The sequence below is a fragment of the Pelophylax lessonae genome, assembly GCF_965119305.1.
Source record: "Pelophylax lessonae genome assembly, chromosome: 4".
NCBI lineage: Eukaryota > Metazoa > Chordata > Amphibia > Anura > Ranidae > Pelophylax > Pelophylax lessonae.
The window spans coordinates 226,643,480-226,662,156 of record NC_138771.1 but is presented as its reverse complement, the minus strand read 5'-3'; the positions used below and the strand labels follow the sequence as shown (position 1 = coordinate 226,662,156).

Here is an 18,677-nt window from a genome sequence, read left to right as displayed (position 1 = left end):
TCAGAGTGTGTTTTTTTTTTTTTCATGATAGTAAATTTTTTCATGATAGTAAAATTTGCAGTATACATCAGAGTGTGTTTTTTTTTCATGATAGTAAAATTTGCAGTAGACATCAGAGTGTGTTTTTTTTTTATGATAGTAAAATTTGCAGTAGACATCAGAGTGTGATTTTTTTTATGATAGTAAAATTTGCAGTAGACATCAGAGTGTGTTTTTTTTTATGATAGTAAAATTTGCAGTAGACATCAGAGTGTGTTTTTTTTTTGATAGTAAAATTTGCAGTAGACATCAGAGTGTGTTTTTTTTTTGATAGTAAAATTTGCAGTATACATCAGAGTGTGTTTTTTTTTCATGATAGTAAAATTTGCAGTATACATCAGAGTGTGTTTTTTTTTATGATAGTAAAATTTGCAGTAGACATCAGAGTGTGTTTTTTTTTTTTTCATGATAGTAAAATTTGCAGTTGACATCAGAGTGTGTTTTTTTTTTATGATAGTAAAATTTGCAGTAGACATCAGAAGTTTGTCATTTTATTAAGAACATGAATGACCGAGTAGAGTGTGCATTGCTATGGAGATGAGAGGTAGCTGAAAAATATGCCCATAACATAAAATGCACCTGTGCCCAATCATGCACACCAAATTATTTACAAATTCTTAACAAGCAGCAAAAAGAACTTTAACCGTTTACGACTTGCTAGATGTATATGTGCGGTGGCAGAATGGGTAAGCTTAATGCCCAGCAATGGCTTAAATGCATCGTTATGTAGTTCTGGGGAGCACTCCATCAGTGCCCCCAGAACTGTGACAGAGCTATAACCTACTGATGAACAGGAGCTGGTAGGATGAGCTCATGATGATGTCAGCATTGTGCCCTGCAATCACAGTGCAGAAAGATCGGGAGCCCCTCCCTCTGGGCTCGGGCATTATAGCCAATTTAAAAGCACCTGTGCCGGCCAATGTAAAGCAGTTCAAACATGTCTTCATTCATCTCTGTATCACAAAACAGATATGGAATTTTTAAATTTTTTTCTATGAGAGCAGATCTTGGCAGTCTGCCAGCCCTCTAATGTAAACAGTGATTAGGTGCTTGTAAAGTGTTAGAAACTACTAAAGCTGGCCATACACTAGCCGAAATATCGGGCAAACTCATTTTCGAAAAACTAAAAATCGGCCGTGAGAGCAGACGATTATGCCATCATGTAATGAGCGAATTTCGAAAGATAAATCGTTCAATGGACATAAATGAATCCATTTTTTGTTCAGTTTGTCACATATGCCTAGTGCAAACACACTAACCTTTCAATTTATCGTTCGTTTATCGTTTGGTCTGTGGATTTTCAAAATTGTTCCTTCGATTTATCGGCTCTGAAAAGTTAAAAACGATTTTCTGTTTGTGCCCATTAACTGGACGAAAAATGAACGATCGGACCAAATGACAGATTTTCGAACGATCTTTCGACTAGTGTATGGCCAGCATTAGACTCCTTTCTCATAGGGCAGATCCGCTCAGCGGATTCTGCTAGCTCAGCAAGGATCGCTCCGTTGATCCCCACTGAGCAGGCGGATGACAGGTCCGTCTCTGTTTACTGTGCAGAGACGGACCTGTCATAGTCCCACTCTCCTCTATGGGGAGATTGGATTAAAACGGATAGCATGTCAATTTTCATCTAATCCGATCCGCTATACGGATGGTGAACGTATGACCATCCATCTGTTTTAAGGGGATCTTGTCGGATTAGATGACAGATGGGTGTCAGCGGACACATCTCCACTGACAGCCGCCTCTCCATAGAGGAGAATGGGTGGCCCGATCAGGCCCGTCTGAAAAACGGACAGGCCGACATGATGGGTCCCATTGTGTGAAAGGGACCCAAAAGACTAAGACTGGCCATATGTTGGTCAAAATTTTGAAATCATTTTCTTTAGAAAATCTTACATAAGAATTTTCGTTCAAATTTCACACCTTTAGTGGGCTGCAGCAACGGCCGATTTTCGTGCGCCCATCGAATTTGAGTGATCAGGCATGTTGGAAATTTTTGTAAAATGTACAATTTTCTAATCAATGATGGGTGAATCGTGAGAGAAATATAATCAAAAAAGAAATGTGCAAAAGTGCAAGAAAAGAAAATTCCCGTACCCCCCAAGCACTTTATATATTATTTGACATGGTGCCCACCGTTGTCCCTGGTATACCCCTGTTTTATGGTAATGCATATTGGGTACAGTCCTGGTAAATGTTTTAGTTATCAATTTTTATTTGTGGTTTATTTAGAGCTGTGTACAAAGATGCTGACCTCTACCTACTGGATTCTCCATTTAGTTACCTTGATTTGTTTACAGAGAAAGAAATATTTGAAAGGTATGTAACCAACTCATTCACTGCTCTTTGCATACATAAACTCATGGTCTACCAAAACAGAGCATCATTTTTGCAGAAAAATAAAAAGGCAATATACTTTTTAACACTTAGGTCCATCAACTCTAGTGGGTTTTGCTAATCCATTACGGGCAGACAGTTACTGAAGTGCAGGGAGTGTCCATAGACTATGAGAGCGCTCATCAGCGCCCTCGCAGTTCATTGAGAACTAAACGCTGTCTGTGGAGGTGGCAGACAGGACTTATATTTCATTTATTCAAAGATAATTGTGAATGAATACCATGGCTGTGTGGGTGGAGCCCCCACGCTGTTTTTAAATTGTGACAGTGGGTGCTGGGAGAGGATTCCCCTGCCCACTGTCACAATGGCAGATCAGTGGGGTGGAGCGAGGCTGCTGTATTTGTAACATGTTACACCCTAAATATGTGTATGTAAAGATTCTAAGCATCTTAAATCTATAATCTGTGAAACAGAATAATCTAAACTGATTATATGTGTATTGGATCATCAGTCTTTAGGGCTTATTCACATTTTATGCAGTGACAGACATGTTACCGCATTGTAAAACGCCTGTCACAGCAGGGACACACAGGATACAATTGTTTCCTTTGTGTCCCATTCATGCTTCAACCCAGCCCAGTGCTGCACTTCAGCATGCAGCGGCACAATGCAAACGTGCTGCATTGTATTGCATCGCACTATGCGGAATCGCACTGCAATGTAAGGCAGCGCAGCGCAGCGCATGGCATTGCAATGCCCTGCATTACAGTGAATAAAGTGTATGTTTTGTTAAGTTTGTTAAAAAAAAAAAAAAAAAACAAGAAAAGAAAAAAAAAGGGAGCCGTGTGATGCCCTGAATCGTGCACTACACTGCTTCCTACTGCAGCCGGCAACCAAGAAATTGTGAATCTGCGTTGTAGTGGGAATTCATCTATTATATGTAGAAATGGTAGAAGCCTCAAATTTTTTATTTTTTTTGCATTATCTCTGACCAACAGAATGCATGTCATTTATGCTGAGTCTAGATTTTGTATTTTGGTCTGCTTGCCTATTGCTTTTAAGTATCATATGTATGATAAATGTGTGCAGGCAAAGAAGCTGCTAGTAGCAGCTAGTAGCTATATACATTTTTTTTGTATCCTTTGCTGTCCATTGCACTTAGCCTCTTTGTTCTGCTGATGGCAGAATGACAGAAATGATTGTTTATCTCCTTTATTCATCTACATTTGCATTTCTACATTGCTTTACTAATATATGTAATTATTTTAGCCTAAAGCTAGATTTAGGTTTTACATTCTTGCTATATAATTTTTTTAAATTACAAATCATAATCTTATTATTTTACACATAAATTTTCTTTCCAGGAGAAACATTGCTTCTTTCAATTTTAATTCATTGTTTAGAGATAAAAAATTGTCTATCTGTCTACGGGTCCTGGACACACATTTTTGTTATTGATAGGTTTCCCAAATAAAAATCTAGGTCCTAAATCTCTGTGTAGGCAAATCAAAAGCAGATTCTCTGTGGCCCACATACAGTAATTGGTTAGGGAAACCCAGGGCAGCCTCAACAAATTTTTTGTAAAGCATGCCCTTTTTTCATATATATATATATCTATTATATATATAATATATATATATATATATATATATATATATATATATATATATATATATATATATATATATATATATATATATATATATATATATATAACATTTTCCTTTGACATGCATATTTTCTTTCAAATATTATCCAATATGATTTATTTTATGATGATTACTGATTAGTTTTTTTTTTTTTTCTAGCTGTGTTTGCAAGCTAATGGCCAACAAAACCAGAATTCTAGTTACCTCAAAACTGGAACAGCTGAAAAAAGCTGACAAAGTACTCATTCTGCATGAAGGTACCTCTTATTTTTATGGAACATTTGCAGAGCTGCAAGCGCAACGTCCAGACTTCAGCTCCCAGCTTATGGGATTTGATGCCTTTGATAACTTTAGTGCAGAACGGAGAAATTCAATATTAACAGAGACCTTGAGACGACTCTCCATTGACAGTGAACCTATAGTTGCTAGAAATGAAGCCCGAAATAAGTCCTTTAAGCAGGCAGCAGAAATTATGGAGAAGAGGAAAAATTCCATTATAAATGCTCGGAAGTCAAGTAGAAAGTTTTCAATCATGCAGAAAGCTCAGCCACAAATGGGAGGAATTGAAGAAGAGGCCCCTGCAGAACCAGAAGAACGAAAACTTTCCTTAGTTCCCGATTCAGAACAAGGGGAAGCTATCCTACCACGGAGTAACATTCTCAACGCGGGTCCAACTTTTCAAGGTCGAAGGAGGCAGTCAGTGTTGAACCTAATGACTAATACATCAGTTTCACAAAGTCAAATTGCTTTTTCAAGAGGGAGTGCTTCCATTAGAAAAATGTCAATGGCCCCCCAATCTGTAATAACACGAGAATTAGATATTTACAGCAGACGTTCCTCTCAAGAGAGTATCATGGAAATCAGTGAAGAAATTAATGAAGAAGATTTAAAGGTATAAATATGATTTGTGGATTTCTTATTTTGTCTCATTTTAAAATATGTTTTACTATGTCCTTACTGAAGATTCCATGCTGGAAAAGTCTGATCAAAATACATTCAAGGAAAACTTCCACGGTTAAGTTGATCAGGTCTATCATTTTGTTTATTTATTAAGACATAGCAATAACCTGTCAAATACCAACCTGGATGATTAATTCTTTAATATAAAAAATATGAAAATATTCTCTGGGCCACAGAGTATAAAGTTACCTTTTGTACAATGTGAACATGCCCCCATAAAGGGGATAGCTTCCAACCCTGTACATTAAATTGTAGGACCAAAAAAATGAAAATTAATTGAGCAATTAGTCTAGTTTACATATAAGCTTAAAGTATAAATAAAGGAAAAACGTTTCTGCTTTGGACAGAATGCAAGGATTAGAACACCTCTCAGGTTTGTATTGCTGTCTGTGCCCCTTTTAGGGCAATCCACGCTCTCTAATTGTCCTGTTTACCATTATTATGGAAAGTAAAAGACAATCCCTAACACTAACACAAATAGAGGGAAAATCTTCCAATTGAAGCACTAGGTCTGGTGGCAATCAGGGATTCCCCTAATTTGAAGGGATTTCCTCTCACTTTCTGTTCTGGTTATGGCACAGTTAACAGAAATCTCAATGGGACACAGATGGTAAAAATTAACTAACAGTAGTTATAACTCTCCCTTACTCTATCAAAAATAATTTAGCTCTACTTTATTTAAACCCCCATAAAATGGTGTGGATTTGCACAGACAACACATTTTCCTGGGAGCCTGGTTTTAATCAGATAATACGTAAAAGTTCCTGGAAAAAATAGGATACATTTCGAGAATACATTTGCAGACTGGAGTCCTTCAACAATAAGTCAGCTTTTGCTGCACTAATTCTTCCTAGGTCTTCTCTCCTCCTTGAGCATTTTTTTATATAACAGACCTAAATTACAACCTAGTGATCTTCATTGTGTAACCTGTACTGTATCCTGAGCACATGAATAGACTGAGCTCCATTTACTTTAGTGGGAAAGACAGTCATAAGCTTGTCAAGCTATGGCTTTCCATTGAGCTGTACGGAGATTGGGGCATGCATATGTCGGGGGAGCAGGAGTAAGAAGATGTATTGCAGATGGATGGTTGCACAGCCATGATAGTCATGGAACTGCATTTTTGTATGTTATATTACAAAATGCTGGGGATTGGAGCCCTAATAAATATAAGTATACTTTTTTAATTGAAAATAAACTGATACTATTATATCTGAGAGGTTATCGTACAGAAAGATAATTTAATAAAATTGAATTTACAACATAGTATATTTTAGATATGGTACCTCAAATTAAACAAAAGTCAATGCCCGTTCTACCTTTCTCCAGGGGATATGATCAGTTGGGTTGGAAAACAATGTCCATTCACCATTGTTCTCCTGCTGATAAGCTGGTAGTAGATGAAACATCCCTCAGCTACTTCTTCCTGGCTCCTTCTGGTTCCACAGTGTCATATTGCAAGCTTGGGCAGCAGAAGTGAACATCAAAATAAAATGAAAAACATTAGTTATCCCCTACCTTGCTAGGCAGAAAGTTGTGGAAATACTGCTGTTATGCTGTTGCAAGACAAAAAGATAAAATCAGCATAAAAATGTTGTTTAACAATTCAGTCTATATTCAATATTGTAGAGGAGCAGACTTTCTTTGTGAACACCCCAGAAATAATTTTCAAACTGCGGACTAACTTCCAAACTTTTTATAGAATCCTAATTATTTTCATGTACTTACATTTAGTTAGAGATACATGCATGCAACTAACTTTGCTATGTTTCCTGGTTTTTAAAGGAGTGTTTCCTGGATGACACGGACAGCACATCACCGACTACCACCTGGAGCACTTATTTCAGATATGTCACCACTCACAAGAGCTTAATCATTGTTCTTGTTCTTGTCCTGGTTATTTTCTTGGCAGAGGTATTCATTTGAAAATATATAAACTACCACTAGGCGATTTCTTTTAACTTGTATGGATTATTTAAGGAGTTCCCCTGTTGTGCTAAAATGGCTGAGCAGCTTTACAGCAGCTTCTAAGTTCCCCCCCAGGAATTGAACTGCCTTTTAATAATTGGCACCCAGCCGATAAGCACTCTATGGCACCCAAGTGAAAGGCTTTTCCGTTTCCTTCATGGAAGTGGAGAACCCCTAAAAAAAACTCCACTGAAATGTTTGTACTCAGTAGCTGTGATAAAGCAGGGGTAGTAGTATACCCTGCCACTGTGACATTTTTGCTGTCATCTGCTCTATACAAATTATTTTCCACAGTTCTCCCCCAATACAAAAAAATGCCCATAATTATTTATAGAAGAGTAGCAGTCATTATCTGGTGGGACAAATGATATATATGTACTAGGGAACAAAATAAAATTGTATCATTTTGTGATCATGCATAATTAACCCATTGGAGCCTAAGCCTTTTTCTGAAATATGTTGCTTACAAGTTAAAATCTGTGTTTTTCCAAAAATTACTTAGAACCCCCAAACATTATATATATATATATATATATATATATATATATATATATATATATATTTATATATACATATCTATAATTTTAGCAGAGACCCTAGAGAATAAAATGGCGATCGTTGCAATATTTTATGTCACACAGTATTTGCGTAGTAATCTTTCAAATGCAATTTTTGGGAAGAAATACAATTTCATGAATTAAAAAAAAAAAAAAACTGTAACGTTAGCCCAATTTTTTGTATAATGTGAAAGATGATGTTACGGCAAGTAACTAGATACCTAACATGTCATGCTTTAAAATTGTGCACACTCATGGAATGGCTACAAACTTCGGTACTTAAAAATCTTTATAGGCGTCGCTTTAAAAAATTTTAACAGTTACCTGAGAAGGTCTTGTGCTAGAATTATCACTTCATATGTAAGATATTGCCGCGATCGTTAGAGTGATAATTCTAACGATCACGGCACTATCTTACATGTGTGGTTTGAACAGCGTTTACATATGCGGGCGCGACTTGAGCATCAGTTCTCTTCTGAGCGCAAGCACAGAGGGATGGGGCGCTTTAAATTTTTTTTTTCCTAATTATTTTATGTTTACACTATTCATTTAAAAAAATATTTTTGATCACTTTTATTGCTGTCACAAGGAATGTGACAGTAATAGGAAGTGACAGTTGTTCTTTATGGAGGGATCGGGGGTCTAAAAGACCCCAAATCCCTCCTTTCCACTTAAAAGCATTTAAAACGCCAAGTTTGGCTGTTTTGAATGCTGTCATTTTTTTTTAAATCTGGCGGCTTTAAGGCTCCAGTCCCCGGAAGTGATGTCATGACATTGCTTCTGGGTTTTTACATCAGAGACCCAATCAGAACTGAATTCGACTTTGTTCGGGTGTTTGGCCAGCCAGTGGATGTGCTAGCTGGTCGTGCGAGTCTCCAGGTGGGACGGGAGACCCAGGGGAGTCGCGGAAGGCGGAGAGAGGGGGGGGGAAACTCAGCCGCATCAGTTGTCATTACAAGAAAGCTGACCATCGGCTCTAAACAACGGTATTGGGATGATGCCTCTAGGTGCAGGCATCACACCGGTAAGACCCCCTGAAGCCGAGGCCACCAATTTGCGTTTTGTCGGCGCAAAGGGGTTAAAATGTATGTAAACCATAACAATGCACTTTCCATTTTTTGTATGGGAGCTTCCTGTATTAAGACCAATTAGTGCTGCTCTCTCTCCTTATGCAGTGTATGTACCTGATCTTTTATTCGCCACCATGTACTTTTCTGTAGGCAGTCTGTAATGAGTGGAACTCCTGGACTCTAATCGTATATCTGCAGTCCTCACAGGCTATATGCAGCACAGTGATAATGTCACCACTACTTTTAAGTGATACTTTTAAGTGATAACTGGACTTCTCAAATGTATTGGGTACACATAAAGTGGACTTATATTCTTTGTGGCTACTGAGAAAAATATTTCAAAGAAAGTTATTGTGTCCGGGGCTGACAACTACTGTAGTAATTGGTCCTACTGCAGTGATAGCTGTGAATTTCCAGGTTCTGTGCTGACTAGCTTCCCCTGTGCACACTGACTACAGAGGCCACCATTCAAAGAACATTCTGTGGAGAGAAGGGGCAGTGACATCACAATCTCCATCTTCTTCAGAGAACTTTTTGTATTTAATGAAAAACACAAGATGAATGGAGGCAAAACTAAGAGAGCGCCTCCCTGTAGGGAGTTTGCGGTCCTATGTGCTGAGGGGAAACCACACAGGACCTGAAAGATTGCTGCTATTGCTGTAGTAGCACCGTCTACCAAGGTGATTGTCAATTTCTCCAGTGGCTCCTCAGGTATAAGCTGCTGGAGCAATGTAAGTATGCAATAAAGATCATAACCCGAGTGTAGCTTTAAAAACACAGGAATTCCCTTATAAAGCAATAAAGATAATAAGAGTAAATCATACATGGGCAGGTAGAACCCTTTAAAGGTCATTTCAATTCCCTCAAAACAGTAGCATGTCCAGATCTGATAAATGTTTTAACAATAACTTAGCGGCAGACTAAATTGCACTATTCATCTGTATAAATAAAAAAGTACACGTATTAATTCTCTGTATACACTATCTCAAAAGGTATTTTCATAATCAAAAATTCTGTACTGATCTCTATGGACATGTTCCTGGTTGTTCCAATACTAAATAAACAGTATTTGTGTTATCTCTCGATGGGGGAAGGGAGAACAACCTATAATTTTTTTTTTTTGGGTAGTGGGAGGTTTGGGCACAAGAAAGCTGGCCTAAGGTAGTTTTGTAGATGCCTCTGGGCTGATTGATCTCGAGGTAGCATTGCTAGTTATAATTGGTATTGTTCTCCCAAGAAATTGCCAGCACCAAGGGTGTCTGCATTTGCCATATACTCAAATGCTCAGCTGGTGCAGTTGTGAATATCTGTGCAGCTACTGCTCTATGGAATGACTGCTTGGCATTATTTCTTCCATATACCTTTGCCATTTTTGGCTTTAGATCTATACATTCTACGGGATGAAAAATTATTATGTGCTGTCTTTCCTTTTAGGTTGCAGCCTCACTGGTTGGTCTTCTGCTTATCAAGGAGTAAGTATGTTGTTATCAAGATGATGTTCTGAGTGCCACTAAAGTCTGAAAGTATCTGATTTTTGTGTATTTAGAGTCATAATAATGGCATGAGTCCAGGCCCAAAATCAGAAAATATCTTAACTGGAAAGTTTTACTTTGTGTATGGTGCTTCAAAAAATTTAAATACATATCCCATGGACAGAAAACCTATGCTAATATATTTATGTTTTGTATAAAGTGATGTTTTATTCATGTGTATAATATGCAAGTGTCCTTACACTCTCCTGTTTTTTTTTTGTTTTTTTTTTTATACAGAAGTAATTTACAAAATAATTCAACCACTAATCGGAATGACTCCTCCAATGTAGCAGTAATCGTGACCTCTACCAGTTCATACTATGTATTTTATATCTATGTTGGCGTGGCTGACTCACTTTTAGCTATGGGAATCTTTCGTGGTTTGCCTCTTGTGCACAGTCTCATATCTGTCTCTAAGGTCTTACACCAGAAAATGCTTCATGCGGTTCTTCATGCTCCAATGTCTACATTCAATACAATGAGAGCTGGTATGTTTCTAGATTGCCAAAACATGGGTGAAAAACCTGCTATATAATAAACACGGCTTATGACTCCATGGTTCTTTCTTTTTTCTTTTCCTCTTTTGGCATGCAATCTGTCCTATGACCTATGGGAATTGCGCTTTATCCTTTATTTGTTATTGAGAAGCCTTGTAACCATCCAGGTATTTATTGTTTCCTATATTGTGCACTGTTCATGATGTTGTCCCATGAATTAATGCATGTATTACCAGGACAATGAATCCGTTGATTCAGCTTAAAGTGTTACAGTGGGCAATTAACTATTTTAGGCACTTACAGTAGATATTCTAAAACAGTTACATTTACAAATTTTTTACAAACTTCCTTAGATTAGTAAACTACTTCTATTTCATGGGCTTGGTCCTACTAAAATTGTTAGCTATATTAAGACATGTGTAGTGCTACCCCTGTAGGAGCAGCTGAGATTATGACCAAATTCCCCACAGTAGTACACAGTCCACCTGTCACATTCACAATCTCATGGACATTGACAATAATGGCTCCATCTAGGGCAGGGTTTCTCAACCAACAGTTCCTTGGACCCCTAGGGTTCCTCCTGAGGTTGCTAGGGGTTCCTTGAGAAATGGGCAATTTCTGCCTCTCAGATAAGTTCCCAATGACACCATTGTTCCTTTCTTCCTAATGATGACAAGAGTAAGTGACTGTCACACTAATGTGTTGAAAGTTGTAGATTTTTAATTTTTAGCAGGGGTTCCACAAGACCAGAAATTTATTTCAAGGGTTCCTCTGTGTTGAAAAGGTTGAGAAAGGCTGGTCTCGGGGATGTCTTAGAATTTAATGCTGACAAATTTGAATCAATTGGAGGAAAAACTTCTTAGTAGAAAATGCCTACAGGGGCAGGCACACACTACAGTCCCAAATCAGGCTTTACTCACAATTACCCATGAAGCTCTGTCACTCAGCGTCTACAGATAGATCCTCACTAAGGGAGACAAAAGATGCTTCTCCAGAACAGACAGGAGGACAGTGCCCTGCAACAAAAATCCATAGGCAATCTTCTTCAGGTCCTCAGCTCCTGCTGGGGCCCAGATTGCAATTTCTTGCCTCAGTAGCTATCTTCCAGGGGCAGCAGCCCCAGAAGGCTACTCTGGTAAGGCGTCCCAAACATTTATCACCTCCCCAGCCACCTTCTGGATGCCTTATTTTAGGGATTGTCTGGGAAATTATAAATATTCATACGGGTCATTTGACTCTCCCTGTCCTATATTCTGGAAGATCCTCCCAGAAGCAGGTGGGAGAAATTAAACACCCAGCTAGGAAACCCTGACCAGACAAAAATAATAGATCAAAGCCAAAAACTAGATCTAGCCTAGCAGCCTTACTAGAGGAGGGACAGAAAATACAGTAACTGCTGGCGCGAAAACAATGTATACGTGTAGAATAATAGTAATAGGGCACATTCAGAACAGTCAATATTGTAGTCCATAAGAAGTACTACTAAAGCTTGGACTTAGAGTCCATGAGTCCATGTAATAAATGAATGGTGGCAGCTTTCCTCAGAGAAAGCTAGATCTGTGGAACGAAGCAAAGGAGGGAAAGAAAGGAAGTACTCAGGTGGTGCTTTCTATCTTTCCCTCCCTAACTAGAGGAGGAAGCTACACAGGTAATAGAACAGGATTGTTCAGTCACCCATTATATTCATCATTCTTTCAACAAGTCACTTTTCATTTATGAAACTTAAGTTATGGGGGTTTATGTGGCTTGATTGTTTTGCATCTGTTGTAAGGCTACCATACAGTAAACTGTTTTTGCTCTTGTCACACCTTTGGTTGAATTGCAATGTAGCTCTTAGTCACAGAGCTTTGTGTTATATTGCAGGGCGAATCTTAAACAGATTTTCAAAAGATACTGCTATACTTGATGATCTTCTTCCGCTGACTATTTTTGACTTCATACAGGTGAGCCTATTCCTCAAAAATTTGGTTTTGCAGATTTTGAAAAAATAAACAATTGTAGTTGGGGTGAACTTTTCACATCTGCTTTTTTTTTTAAATTAGATTATGTCTTCCCATAGCTAATGATTGCTTCAGCATCTTCATGTGAAAATCAACGGGACGATCTGCCAAACTATTGAATCATCCCCCAGAAATATGCTTACTATTATGATGATGACTATAATTATTGGTATTACCGTAAAGTAAAGGTCTAGCTTTGTTAGGGAAAAACAATCCCCTCCAGGTCAACTGTATACATTGTTTTGGTACATTTTATTGTTCATTTTTACTTGCTTCTGTTTTGTAAATGATGCAAGTCATATGCCCTTTTTGACTCTGACTGCTAAGTGTGAGAGTGTGCTTTTGTTCTAGTTAGTCTCAAGGTTATACTAAAAAAACTGCAGCCCTAGTACCCTGTTGCTGTTGCTCATACTAAGGATGTTGTTTGGATGTTGAAACTCCAATTCTAGGGGCAATTCGGCCTCAAGCTCTGTGCTGACTTCAATGAAAAGCAGCGAGTCAATCCCAGATAGTATGTCTGGCAAGTCCTGTACACATAACACTGTTGCATTGGTTGCAGAAAATTTAAATTTAAAATTACAAGACAGTAAAGTTACAATTAAATCAAGATAAGAGGATTAGGAAGGCCCTACACATGAGAGTCTACAGACTAAAAGAGAGGGGCAAGTGACACAAAAAGTGATGTTGATGGGGAAAGTAACGCTGGGTATACACGCTCAGTTTTTTCATTTAGCTGGCCAGTCAAACAGATTGGCTGAAGTGGCTGATTGAATGAAGGTTTACCAACAGTCCTGTTCAACAGAAGTCCATCTATCGATCAACTTTTTTTTTTTATTTGTTTTTATTAAGAATTCACAATTTTACAAAGCAGTTAAAAAAATAAAACATAGTATAAGGTAATAGAAACACAGAACAGCATTGAAATGGTTACATTGTACAGCATATATCAAGAAAGTTTGAGAAGTATGTATTCATGTGAAATGAAGATTCCAGGTTTATATGTGGTTCAGTAAGTATACGAGAAATGTAGAAATATAAAGGAACTTAAACTAAACTGGCAGAAGGGAGAGAAGGGAATTGGGAAGAGGAGGGGGAGGGGAAAGGGAGGGGAGAAGTTAAGGGTTAAGAAGGTGTTTGGTATCCAACTATTACCTAGGCTGACTTCCGTTTAAGTAGAGTTTAAATTATTATGTATGGCGTACCACACTTTCCAAGCTTTCCATTGTGACTCAAATTTGTGTTTGTGGCCACATCTGTTAGCTAGTGAGGATTCGTACAGGTAATGAGTTTGCATTATTTCTAGGACTTCCGATAGATTGGGTATTCTATTGGACTTCCACCCCTTTGTGATTAAGGATCAATATTGAGGGGGGAAGTTGTGGATGCCTATGTTCAGAATGGCCATACCTGGGTTAGGTGGCATAATAATCATAGTTTGGGACTTTATATGAGATGTGTGACCCTGTGTGACTAATAATTGTGCAACCATCAAATAACAAAACAAGTATGATAAGTCATATTTTTATTCTACTCAAAGATGAGGTAAAAAATATTGGATGATAATGGTGTACATAGAGAACAACATAAAGAGCTTGGATCATACATGAATATGATAGTATAGATGACAACAATAACATATGAATAAAATAGTACCATGAGTACATGCATGTTGTCTGGCAACATGAATGTCACCCATATGTACAGGTAGTATACCAATAACTTAAAATACATAATAATGCAAATATTGACATTGGATTTCTTTCTTGGAAAGCTTGACGCGTTTCGTGTAAAAAACACTCATCAGGAGCGGGTAAAATCCAAGTATCTAGGAAAAATAAAACACATATATATATAGCAAAATAGTCATGTATGTGGCTGTATGGCAGCCTATTATCCCTAGCCCTTGTAAATTTGGAACTCACAAATATGTTCCAGGATGGGTTGCAGGATGTGTAGAAATGCGCCATTGGAGGGTACGTCTGACCCGGGAGCTGAGGGAGCAACGCCTGCGCACATGAGTAGATGTGATGATAGATCTATGGATGCTGTGGATCCACGGGTGAGGGCCACCAAAAACTCCAACAGTTGACCACAATGGGTTTCTAAGGAAATAATATCATGATAGGGTTTTGAAAGCTGAATGAAGCTAATAACTCGTATACAAGTAAGGAGATTGGTGGAATGTCCATACCCGAGAACCAAGCCGCCAAGGCAATATACCATAGTGAATACAGATGGCAAAGTGTTGGAAAGTGTAAAAAGTGGAAAAGTGAAGAAGGAAGGAGAGAAAGTGCGAGGGTAAATAAATAGCCGAAATAGATGGTGATAAGCCCATGAGATTATATCCTATAGAAAAGATATAGCTGGTATGCAATACCAGTGACTCCCTAAAGGGGGATGTGGGGTGGATAACCCGATTAAAGTGATGAGAGTGTGCATAGCAGTGGGAATATCTGACCATCTGAAAAGTGGATAGGAGAAGCAGTGATAGTGGGAGAAAGAGGAGAAGACCTGGGTTAGGTGGGGTTAATATACTTGTGAGGATGGAGCCGAAAACATTTTTCTAGAAAGTAGTTAGACTCTTGCAGGGAATATTACCAACTGCCCAACAGCCTCCCCAGCACAATGGGGAATGTTGTCGAGAGAACAATGACAATTTGTAGGGTGTATGGTACCATCTCAAGCTTATTTTTTTTGAGAGTTCCCAGTGGGCAACAGATTTAGAGGAGGTGTGTATTGATTTCAGGGCTGATTTCCACTGAGAAGGATTGACCGAGGTCCACTTCCCAATTCTGGGGTTGTTTTGGTAAATTTCAGTTTGTCTTGAAAAAAGATTTTTAAAAAAATGAAATGCCTTTATATGGACAATTGATATTGGTAAGAAAATTCCATACAGGTTGTGAAAGGTATATATGGTGAGTTTTTAGGGTTTTTAAAAAGTGGGTTATTTTGAAAAATTCGTAATAGTCTTTGGATGGGATATTATATTTTCCTTTGAGTGTTTGGAAGCCCATAAGGTTTTCCTTATGATATAGGTCCGCAACGTAAGTAATACCTTGTGTCTGCCATTCTGCGAGGGTTAGATTGGGTATACTGTGAGCAAGAGCTTAGATCGGTATAGGGACATCTTTCACTTTGGCTGATGCTGAGGTTGATCTGCAAAGGTCTCTCCAACTGCTTGGGTAGTTAACGGAAGTGTAAAAAGGGTATATGGTTTCCATGTATCCATCATTAGGAGAAGATGCAGGTTGGGTACAGGGTTAAGGGCAGATTCTATTTTGCACCATAGAGCCTCTGAGGGGATGAACCAGCATTTTGATTGGGTAAGTCTAGAGGCACGATAGTAGTCCAATATGCCAATCAAACCCATACCTCCAGCCGATTTGTGTTTTATTAATAGAGCTTTTGCGCTTCTTGGGCGTTTTGCTTGCAAGAGGTAGTGTCTAAAGGAGGAATTTAAGGATTTGAGGTGAGAGCTTTTAATGGGTATAAGAAGGGTCCGAAAGATTTTTAATATATGGGGTAGTATAAGCATCTTGTATGCTGCTAACCTACTGGACCATGTGAGTTCAGTTTTGGCTATGACTTTTCTTTAGAGATCTTTTCTATCAATTTGGAATAGTTAATTTCTGCTAGTTGTGCCGGTTGGGCAGTTTTTCGGAGGGCTAAGTATGGGATGGCCGTTTTGGTCCAGGTATAAGGGAAAGACACCTGAAGGTTCGTTTGTATGGCAGGTAAGATGTCGAGGGCTAGTATGAGTGACTTGGTAAAGTTTACTTTATAATATGAGACTTGATTGAAATTTTTGATAACCTCATGGGCATGTTGTAGGGAGGTAGGGGGCACAGTCAGAAAGAGAATAATATCATCTGCGAATATATTGATTTTATGAGTTGTGTTCTAATGTGTGGGTCCAGGGATATTGGCGTGGGATCTAATTGTTTCAGCCAGGGGCTCTTTAAGCAGGTTGAATGTGGAGGGTGAGAGGGGGCAGCCCTGTCTTGTTCCATTGCTAATGGAAAATGCTCTAGACAGGACATTTGATGTATATACCTGTGTTCATGGAGAAGAGTAAAGGGCTAGTATTGCAGAGAGGATAGACCCAGAGAATCCACATTTTTGGAGAGTGGACGTCATGTAACCCCAATGTATTCTGTCGAATGCCTTCTCCGCATCCAGCGAGAGGAGCAGAGAAGGCATCCGACGGCATTTGACATATTGTATAATATTGATGACCCTTCTGATGGCGTCTGGCGCTTGTCTGCCTGCTGTGAATCTGGTTTGATCTGGTTTTATTAAGGTTGGGAGAATCGGGAGAAGTCTGGAGGCCAATACTTTCTCGTATAATTTTACATCGGTGTTAAGTAGCGAAATAGGGCAAAAATTTGGAGGGGTATTAGGTTCCTTGCCCGGTTTTGGAATTGTGATCAAATAAGCTTTCAGCATTTCAGAGGGGAACGAGGCAGAGGACACCACCCTTGAGTAGACTGAGATCAATTTAAGGGTAAAAGTGTCATTGAAGATTTTGTAATATTCATTAGTTAGACCGTCAGGAGTCTGGAGTAAATGTTGTGCGAGTTTGGGCTTCGGAGCTTGCTTGTTTTGGTCCTCGAGGGTTTTAATGTCCCCCAGAAGACAATTAAGCCTTTGTTTCCTCTGCCTTTTTACCCTAGAACATATCTGTAGGATGATACCTTTAATGTACGCCTTATGGGCGCACCACAGTGTAACAGGATCAGATACAGAATCTTTGTTAATTAGGAAGTATTCTTTCAATGCTTTCAAAATAGTAGCTGAATGAATAGGTGTATTCAGTATTGAGTTGTTAGTTCTCCAGACATATGGCAAGCTAGGAGTATTCTCCTCCATCACTGCAATTGAGACGGGAGCGTGGTCTGACCACGAGATGTCGTGAATGGTGGAGGAGGACACTGCCTGAAGCACCAATCTATCTACCAAAATCGAATCGACTTGAGAGTAGGAGCCATGTCTAGAAGAAAAGAAAGTAAAGTCACGTTTGTTAGAGTGCTGGCACCTCCAGGCATCATATAAGTCTTATATATGAAATAGAGATTGCAGATCTGACTGATGACGTTTCGATTTGGAGGTAATGTCTAGTGCCCTGTCCGTTATGAGATTGTAGTCGCTACAAATAAGCAAGGCACCTTTTTTGATAGAGTTGAGTTTGCAGAAGAATTTCCTCAAGAATCGGATCTGGTGGTTTTCAGGCACATATAAGCTAATAATGGAGTAGAGTTTGTTGTTGAGCTTGGCTATTAAAATAAGGAATCTTCCTTCAGGGTCAGAGTGGATGCTATGAAGTTTAACTGCCACTGAGTTTTTGATTGCTATCAGGACTCCTCTCTGTTTAGTGGATGCAGATGCCATGAATATACGAGGATAAGATTTGTGGTGAAAGATAGGGGGGTTAGAGGCTATAAAGTGAGTCTCTTGCATGCACAGGACATCGCTGTGAAGCCTTGTAGCCTCTTTCCAGACTGCAGCTCTTTTGGCCAGATGATCGAGACCATTAACATTAAATGTTCAGTACCATTTTAGGTCAGATAGGTGTTTGTGATAACAGTACCTTAGGGTTGGCATGGTGGTTGTAGCATCTCTTGTAGGGCAGGCGGAGTTGGTATCAGATGAATTTGTTGAAGAATGGTGTGGAGTTTTCTTCAGAGCTCTTCAGGTTGTCTTCCCAGGTGGATGTGTCGGATATACATGAGAGGGAGAAAAGAGAAACTGTAAGAACAAAATCACAAAAAGAGAACAAAATCAGAACTTTAAAAAGGAAGATTCCAACGGCAATCTGATGGTAGTTTGACTGCACATTAATTGGTGGAGGGGAAGTTTGTGTCATCTACAACTTCATGGCTTCAGGTTGTTAGGTTCGTGCAGAATTTTGTGAGTGGAGTGCCCCTGTTTTATTCATCTTCTTCTTGTAGGACACTGTGTGCCAATTGCTGTGCACATGAGAAGGGGAGATTGAGGGGGAGTTTTCAGGGTCTTGGGAGGGCAGTATGTCCCAGGGTCGAAGCAGGGCAAGGCCCTCCTCTAAGGAT

General features: G+C 38.9%; 1 protein-coding gene across 1 annotated transcript in view; it reads left to right on the top strand.

Annotated features, from left to right (window-relative positions):
- CFTR (CF transmembrane conductance regulator) overlaps positions 1-18,677 on the top strand; it is a 228,376-nt gene that overhangs the window by 149,062 nt on the left and 60,637 nt on the right. The window contains exons 13-18 of the mRNA XM_082255316.1: positions 2,275-2,361; positions 4,188-4,920; positions 6,774-6,902; positions 10,018-10,055; positions 10,353-10,603; positions 12,476-12,555. Of these exons, the coding sequence (XP_082111442.1) occupies positions 2,275-2,361; positions 4,188-4,920; positions 6,774-6,902; positions 10,018-10,055; positions 10,353-10,603; positions 12,476-12,555 (1,318 nt within the window). The remainder of the gene's footprint in view (positions 1-2,274; positions 2,362-4,187; positions 4,921-6,773; positions 6,903-10,017; positions 10,056-10,352; positions 10,604-12,475; positions 12,556-18,677) is intronic.